The 8,763-nt window shown below is 36.1% G+C and overlaps 1 protein-coding gene across 2 annotated transcripts; it reads left to right on the top strand.

Annotated features, from left to right (window-relative positions):
• The first annotated feature begins 2,677 nt into the window (after nt 1-2,677).
• On the top strand, nt 2,678-8,574 carry LOC129567103 (bifunctional methylenetetrahydrofolate dehydrogenase/cyclohydrolase, mitochondrial-like). Of its 2 annotated transcripts, XM_055443696.1 has the most exons (5): nt 2,678-2,996; nt 6,234-6,607; nt 6,860-7,046; nt 7,146-7,764; nt 8,169-8,574. In XM_055443696.1, exons 1-5 carry the CDS (start codon nt 2,961-2,963, stop codon nt 8,312-8,314), a joined length of 1,362 nt encoding a protein of 453 aa, XP_055299671.1. In that variant the 5' UTR covers nt 2,678-2,960; the 3' UTR covers nt 8,315-8,574. The 2 variants fall into 2 exon arrangements, with proteins under 2 accessions (XP_055299671.1, XP_055299672.1); XM_055443697.1 differs by lacking the exons at nt 2,678-2,996; nt 6,234-6,607 and adding an exon at nt 3,311-3,724.
• Nucleotides 8,575-8,763: the final 189 nt, after the last annotated feature.

Below are 8,763 nucleotides of genomic sequence, written 5' to 3'. Positions count from 1 at the left end.
TTAACGTTGTTTTTTCTCTTTCAAAAGTCTCTGCTTCGGTTTTGGTAATTGTGAATGGTTCACAAATGCAGATAGTGTGAAAACTATTCAAATGTTCATGAATATTCTGAATGATTGAATTGATCGAAAGTTTTAATACGAAAATTTAAAATATGACAAATTAATTGACTGTTCGATACTGGATAGTATCGAGCTAGCTAGACTTGAGCAAGCGGCTCTGTACGAGAAACTGCAGAAGGCACATAAAGACACAAGTAACCACGCATCCATCATCGGTCCACCAACAAACGAACAATATCATTCCACACGATAAACTTAGAAGCTCAATCGGTGCCTGAATTTCATGTCGCTTTACTTTTCATTCTGACACAATATTGCCAATGGAGCATACATAATACCATTCACCATAACCAATGAGTTCCGTAGCTTTTTCTGGGATTTCTTATCCAATTTGACAAAAATGAAACCGGAACATTTTTCGATACCGCTCTTGAGGTATTTGAAATTACCACGCTTTCGATCTGTCAAATCGGTAGTGCTGTTTATTGAGTTACTTCTCCACTGTTTTATGTTTACATGGTATGGTATACACCACATCGGTATAGAGCCCATCTTGCAATACTAAATGCTATTTGAACTATGACAGATACGGTTTAATATATATAATAAGCAAACGTTCAATGAAATGTTTGAAGAATTATTCGAATTTGGTGGAATAAAAACAAAAAAAGTTTAGTTTGAAATAAATAAACAAAGCTGCAACGTTAGTAGAAAATAAGTATCATATTCTCAAGTTTTAAAATCGTTTGACAGTACAAAATTTCATAATTCTTTTCTATCGTTTGTCTGTAGTGATATCTAAAATGGAAGGATCAACACCTAATGATGAACGGAAGGACGAAGTGATAATAGATGATGCAGATATCGAGCAAAGGAGAGTAGAGAACGTCGTTCAATCGAATAACACAACAAAAATTACAGACGTTAATCAATTTTGTTTGGAGGAAATTTGCACGTACTTAGATTTGGTGGACCTTCTCAATGTGGCCAATACAAACAAATATCTACAGCTTGCAACCCATTCACCTTTCACTCGACTAAATACAAGGAAAACCATTGACATCTGGCTAAGCTATGATTGTTCTGATGGAGAAGATGAAAATCGATTTCAATACCATATTTCGAACGCGAAAATCACCAATGACAAGACAACAATAATTATCGCAGATTTCAAAACTGCTTTGCAAATGTTACGCTGCTTTGGCCATATGTTCGTTAACATTAGTTTATTGTATCGTAACGAATGTCATAATTCTCAAAGACTCAATCGCCTCATGAGCTATATAAATGAGTTTTGTGCCGAGTCCTTGATTAAAATTGAAATGAGCACCATGTTCACCCATCTTCCTCATGAAGAATTCAAGAAACCTTTTACCAACATTGAATCAGTCATATTGAAGGATTCTTCATTAGGTGATTGCAATATGAGAATAATATTTCCAAAATTACGTCGCTTAATTTGTTCAAGAAACTGCAATCCTAGATCTATTACACCGGTGGTGCTTTCTTCAAATTTGGAACATTTGGAATTTAGTAATTTTTATGCACAACATATAGATGAGAATAAACAAACGATCGCTGATATATTGCGTTTGAACCCGCAGTTACGAAGTTTAACAATAGAATTTCTTGAATTTGATGTTTTAAGATTCATTGCCAAATACCTTCAGTCTGTCGAAAGTCTATATATTCTTACAAAGAGTAGTTATCACAGAGGAGATTTGATACGGTTTTCGAATGTAAAATGTTTGACTGTACATGTTTCTGGTGTGGGAAATATGAATTTCCCTCTATTAGTAAACCAATTGAAGGAGTTCACCATAGAAGGTGATTGTAGATGGCATGATTTTATCGTCTTCATCAAGAGACATCAATCCATAGAAAAAATTACTATTAAAACTATGAAATTGATAAGATTCGCTTTCAAACTTATGAAAGCCTTACCCACGTTACAAAGTATTAATATCATACCAGAAATTGGTGGCGAAGAACTGACACTCGATATCATAATGGGATACTTGCCCATATTCAGGCATTTGCCAAGTTTTAATTTTAGAGCTGATAATAATTATATAATCTCTGAAGATAGTATTAGAAAATATTGTAGCGAAGAGTGGCATGTAACTTGCGTTAAAGTTGGTATGTTTAACTACTTTACATTAAGACCCATCGAAGAGACTGTTTGACTTTGAGCACGTTTGGCTTTGTTTAGAAAATGCTCCAAATAAAAAAATTCATTTTATTCCTATGTATTTGGGTTCAAAATAAAAATTATGCATAAAAAAAGATGATTTCCCCTGAATACAAATGTTGAATGTTCCATATAAATTTTTACCTAAAAAATTTACAAGCAAAGATGTACGTTTCCCACAAACACGGTGGAAAAAAAGTGAAGTAAATGAGAATGAAGCCACACTCAGTGGAGAATGTATGGGTGGTTCCAACTATTTTAGATGCACCATTAGTTACTCAAAGAAATAGCACCATAATATTCCACAGAGTAGTTGGTAAAAACAGAAACTCTCTAAAACTAAAGAACACCTTTCGAAAAAATTCCCGCCATAAATGTGAGCGAGCCTCGGATTGACAGTTCGTTTGGTATGTATTTTATGTGAGCAGAGTATATTGAACAGCTGTCAAAGTTTCAGCCGTGTTTAGAGTCGTATTGTTGTGTTTATTATTGTGTTCATAATTTATTATCGTGTTGGTTTTAATTAAGTAACAGAATTTGAAAATTGTATCAAATGTATCCAAACGGCAAGTTGTGATAAATTTAATCTCAGAAATTAGCCATCAAATCGAACCGGCTACATTTTAGTTGTGTAACAGAAGCAGATAACAATAACAGCCGGAACCAATTGAGTTTTCTTGAGACTAATGTTTTTAAATAAAAAATAAATATGAATCGATTAAAATGGTTCACTGGACTACAGAAGGTAGAAATAGTTTTTTCTTGATGTGAGACGAAACAGACGTGATATCGGTAGATAAACATTTTCCATAACAAGATAGAAACAATATGTAATAAAAGACCGCATATGACATTACGGACTGACCTTGAATATGTGCTGACGATTCAAGACGTTCGCAATGCCATCTATACGACAAATGTCGAATCAATTGTTGATTCATAACAAACAGCTTGAATGATGATTTCGATCAAATGATAATTTCGATTTGAAAGAATGTTGAAATTGCACCAATGCTAACACAGCAACATTTGTATATTCAAATGGCGCGTGAATCATGATTATTCTTTTCTCTCTGTCTTATGCTCTGCACGCATAATTTATCCATTCGTTTCTGCCGCAAACAATAGCCAACGCGTAGTCGCGTGTTCTGTGTGTATTTTGTGTGCAAAACCCATACACACTCAAAGCAAATCACAGCGGCTTAGTAGCCATAAACAAACACTTGTTAGATACATATTACGTCTATTGTTGTTTGATCTTATTCCACACTATGTGCACTTCTGTCTGTGTCTGCGTTTCAGAATCATGCCGCAAGCAATTTTGGTTACTTTTTTCCCCCGTTCAAAACTTTGATTTATATTGGTCTGACTTCAGTTAGTTACGATAGCTCGCTTACATCGTGTCGATAAAACTACGCTATCGGTTTGTGCACGTGGTGACGCATTACACATTGGATTTGAAACGAATTGACGGTGAGTGATTGTGTGAATGAAGTGGTACTTGAATCGAATGCATTGCATCATGTGAATTGTAGATTGTAATTGATTTAAAATCGCATCCTGACTTGGATTAAAGCATTTTTTTTCTTCAATAAATCAAGCCGATCATTTTCGAAGATATCACTTGAACTTGATTCGTACTTCCGCTGAGTTCATTGCCTACGGTTTTTTGTGGGTTTTATAATTGTGTTGACGCTTGTTGTATCTTGGTGCTTTGAATTATTCGCTGCGAAGATGTATTTTGTGTGGCACGTGTGTGTGTGTGAACTGAAATCGAATCCAACGTCATGATTTACGCCATTCGCTGGAACGTCCGCTATTTGCCGCTTAATTTATATTCAATAAATGATAGAAAGGGCATTGGCAACTGGATTCGAGTTTAATTCCGAAAACAAAATGTGTAACCCTTGATACGTTGATTTTCGTCGGCCTGCCAAAAAATGTGACGCAGTTTTTTGCCTCCAATTTTTGGTCGAAAGTGGTTGGTGCCCGAAAATTTTCCTAACATGTTATGCTAACACTGACCGACTTTTTTCACTATTTGAAGGCAAATACGTCTATCTCTCGACTCTAAAACGTGCACAACGTTTCAGGTACATCAAAATATTTTGCCTCTGCGAGACAGAGCGAGCGAATGACAGAGATTAAAATTTTCTGGCAGGAATTTTATTTAGTTATCAATTGAACATTTTTCCATGGCAACTTTTATTTAATGCTGTCATGTGCATCGGCTGAGAAGAAATTGTGATAAGGCGCTGTGGCTGTAAATAAACCAAATAGTTGTTTATTAACGACCACAAACCGTATTCGATGGGGGCATTTCGTATCGCTTGCGTCATTGCACCCAAGGAAGTTTATACAAAAAATATAGGGCGCTTTTGCAAAAATAGAAGCAAAATTACTTGCAAAGGTCCGAAATGGTTGACAGACTGCGATATCATGTCTTCTAATTAAATTCTCTCCTTTTTTTGTGCGATTGAAATGCTCACCAGCAAGGCACACTGGCATCCATCTCACTGATTCGACGCTCAAGTTTTTTTTGTCGTTTTCTGATAACTCAAATCGCATAAGCAATAACAATTTAAAGTAGATTAACGAACAGCATGATTGTAAGACGCGCACTTTCGTTTGAGAATATGAAGAAAACAAATTTGAATAATATTTATTTAATTTCACGAGCTCGTGATAATGCATTGCAATTGAATGTTTATACATTCCATGTTGTCGACGATTTTCAACACTCATGCAGCAATCGATTTGAAAAAAGGCGCTTTGCGAGATGAATTGCAGTAGATTACTTACGTTTTTGTTTATATTGATTCGTTTGATGTAGTTGATGAAAATTTTTAAATTTTTTCAACAAATTGTTTACAATTTCTTCCAAAAAATATTGACCCTAGTCGATTTATCGTCATCAAAAATTAAGAAACCACAATGTGTACACTGTACATTATAGAGAGTGTTTACAGAGGACACATGTCCAATAGCCTCAACTTAGCGGGTATTCAATGAAACATGTGCGTTGACTCGAGACTCAATTAGCATTCTTATCAACGAGAGCCCTTACAATAATATTTGCCAAAGAATTGTTTGACTTCTTATTGGAAAAAACAGCAAATGCCAATTCCCATGTGCTGCTATCAAAACGGCATGAACTCTCGTAAAATTGGCCTGACCTGTTGCGCGAACTTGTTCCATATTTATTGGTGTTATTATTGTGCAAATTAATCGAAATATTTTCAACAGCAAAGATGACGATAATTAGTTCGCGTTTGTGTGACGCAGATCAATGCTCTGAAGCGACAATAAAATCGGCTGATCGCACGAGGAACTTTGTTTTTCGTTGCCCCACCGAGAGAGAAAATTTATTGCCATTATCGCGAATTTATAAATAGTTTCGCCTCGCTGCTCGCTGTGAACTGCATTTTCAATTTAATCGATTTAAGGAATTTCCTATGGAATATTATCAAGAGGTTATTTGATGAAATATGAGAATTTTCCATTGTTTTGTTTGTTTCGAAGTAAGATGAAAAGTAGAGCAGACACTCATTTGCTTCGTGTATTTCAATCGTCTTTGTTAGTGGTCCCGACAAACATCCCGATCAGATGATGAAATTTAAATGTAAATTTAGTTTGGATTTTAAGAGTCTTAAATTAAGACCACTGCTCAATTAGAGCGACAATAACATCGAAACATTAGAGAAAACGTGTTGAGAAAGCACATGACAGACATAGTAAGAGACTTTATTACTTGACGATTTAAAATTCTATTAACAAACACCAAATGAGCAAAAAAATAATTGATTACGATTTACTTTGTTTTATGTGACGTTTGTTGCTTTTTTTAATCTTCTGACGCGCATTCTTTCTTTCTCATACGGCGCTTACTACACGTTCAATCTGAGGTTATCTGCATGTGCATCACAACACAATTGTGCTACATTCGACAATTTTTCGTTTGCAAATGATGTGTGCTGATAAGAATTTGGTGCTGAATGTACGGCACGAGCAGAGAGTAAAAAGGGCGGCCGTCGAAGCGAATGTTATCAGTTTATTCGAACGTTTGCCACTGTACACAACGCTTCCACTAGTGGATCGAATCCAACATAAATACACCGAATTAATCGAGAAACATACCAAAGAACCGATTCACTTAAAACAAAACAAACGTGTTTGTCACAAATTATCCGCCAATTTTAATTCATTTCCTTCGGAAATTAGTCAACGTTTTACATTTGGTGCATTCAAGCGAAAAATTCATAGCAAAATGAAAGACTTAGTCAACGGAAAAATTTTAATCGAAAATGCCGAGGATTTGATTGTGGATCAAAAGTATGCCTACAGCAATGGCCACAGGTAATTGAACTTAGGGAACATTTCAACGGATGTTATAAATCGACTATCAAGTGAAGTGATTCAACTTTTTTTTTCGTCAGTGGCTACCACATGAGTACCATTGGAGTAATAAAATGAATGAATGAATATCAGAAAAAAAATTGATGCAAAAAAGATCAAAAAATGATAAAGAAATCGAAGCGGAAAAAACAAATTAATCAAATTTCGAGAAAAAAACAAATTGAGAAATTTCCTGTTGTATTCCATTCACAGCAAAAACAAAGGTGTTGAAAAAATGGCCAAATTAATCAATGGATTGGAGATTGCCAAAGAAATCAGACAAGAGCTGAAACAGCACATTATTGAATGGGAGAGTGAAGGACACCGAGCACCACATTTGACAGCTGTTTTGATTGGAGACGACCCGGCCAGTCATACTTATGTCAACAACAAGATTAAGGTTCGATTAATTGCTATTATCTCTCGTATTTTTCGTTGTATTTTTTTTTTTCTTCAATTTTTTGACATAAGTTAATCAAATTGATACCAATTTATATAGGCCGCTGCTGAAGTAGGAATTTCAAGTGAAACAAAACGTTTTCCATCAACGATCACGGAAACCGATTTGTTGAACTTGATCGCCGAGTTGAATGAAGACGATCGCGTGGATGGTATTTTGGTACAATTGCCATTGCCATCGCATATCAACGAGCGAAACATCTGCGATGCTGTTTGCTGTAACAAAGATGTGGACGGTTTCAATGAGAAGAATGTGGGTCGTTTGTGTTTGGACATAAATTCATTGATTCCATGCACGGCTCTTGGTGTGCAAGAATTGATCAAACGATCAAACATTGACACCTTTGGCAAAAATGCCGTCGTCGTTGGTCGTTCAAAGAATGTTGGTTTGCCGATTTTCATGTTGCTGCACGCCGATGGCAGAAATGAAACTGGTGCTATGGATGCCACAGTGACAATGTGCCATCGGTTTACACCACCTGAACAATTGAAGGTGTTCTGTCGTCATGCTGATATTATTGTCACAGCGACGGGTATTCCAAAACTCATCACCGCCGATATGGTGAAGGAAGGAGCTGCAATCATTGATGTTGGCATCACTCGGGTCATAGATGAAAAAACTGGCAAACCAAAACTTGTCGGCGATGTTGATTTTGAAGGTAAGATTCATTCATGGTTTGGAATGCAGTGATTGCTATATCGCTCTCAGCATCTCATAGGATAACTGAACGAGATAATTCAGCTGGCTGAGATGACGCAGCGACGCATCGCCCGAGTCTGTGCGATACACATACACACAATGCGCCCAGCGGTATCCGTATACACTCAGTCCCATTTAGTGACGCGCGGCATCGAATTGTGTGTGTGCATCACAAAGACTCGGGCGATAGACTTGGGCGATGCGTCGCTGCGTCATCTCAGCTAGCTGAATTATCTCGTTCAGTTCATCCTATGAGATGCTGAGAGCGATATAGCAATCACTGTTGGAATGTGATTCGGTTTTTGCTTCCAATTTTGTTTGAATCAAATTTTTCATTTGATTTTTTGTTCTTTGCCATTTCAGAGGTGCGTAAAGTAGCCGGACACATTACTCCAGTACCAGGCGGCGTTGGACCAATGACAGTTACCATGCTGATGCGAAACACTTTTGTTGCTGCCAAAAATCTAGCGAAATTACGCACAAGTCGAAATGGTCACGCTGAAAATTGAGGCCCCTACATATAGTGTATATCCACTTTAAAGCGCTAGACTTTTAATTTTAATTTGCATTTTTTTTTCTACTGAACCAACGTCATTTGTTTGTTTCAATATGCTGAGCATTGTAAATCGAACCGATAATGACTTTTATATCACTTTTTTACAGTGAAAAAAAGTATTCTAGTTTTTAAGTCTGAATTTAACTCATTACATTATTTTGATGTATGCTTTTTTGTAATAAATTGATTTGGTTGGATTGATACCGAATGAAACTCAGATGCGTTTTCTCATCCAATTTTTGAAATTCTTTGGAACATCTTTGTTTTTACACATTTTTGAAAGAAAAATAAAATGATAAATCCAAAAAGAAGCCTAAAGTTGCGATAGGAGTTTTTTCGCGCTCACTTGTAATGATGTCAGCTTTACTGGACGTTTTTTTTGTTGGAATTTATTCTTTATTT

The sequence above is a fragment of the Sitodiplosis mosellana genome, unplaced genomic scaffold (genome assembly GCF_009176505.1).
Source record: "Sitodiplosis mosellana isolate CC-2019 unplaced genomic scaffold, AAFC_SMos_1.0 Smas_scaffold_5, whole genome shotgun sequence".
Classification (NCBI taxonomy): Eukaryota; Metazoa; Arthropoda; class Insecta; order Diptera; family Cecidomyiidae; genus Sitodiplosis; species Sitodiplosis mosellana.
The sequence above is the reverse complement of the archived record's forward strand: the minus strand, read 5'-3'. Positions and strand labels throughout refer to the sequence as shown.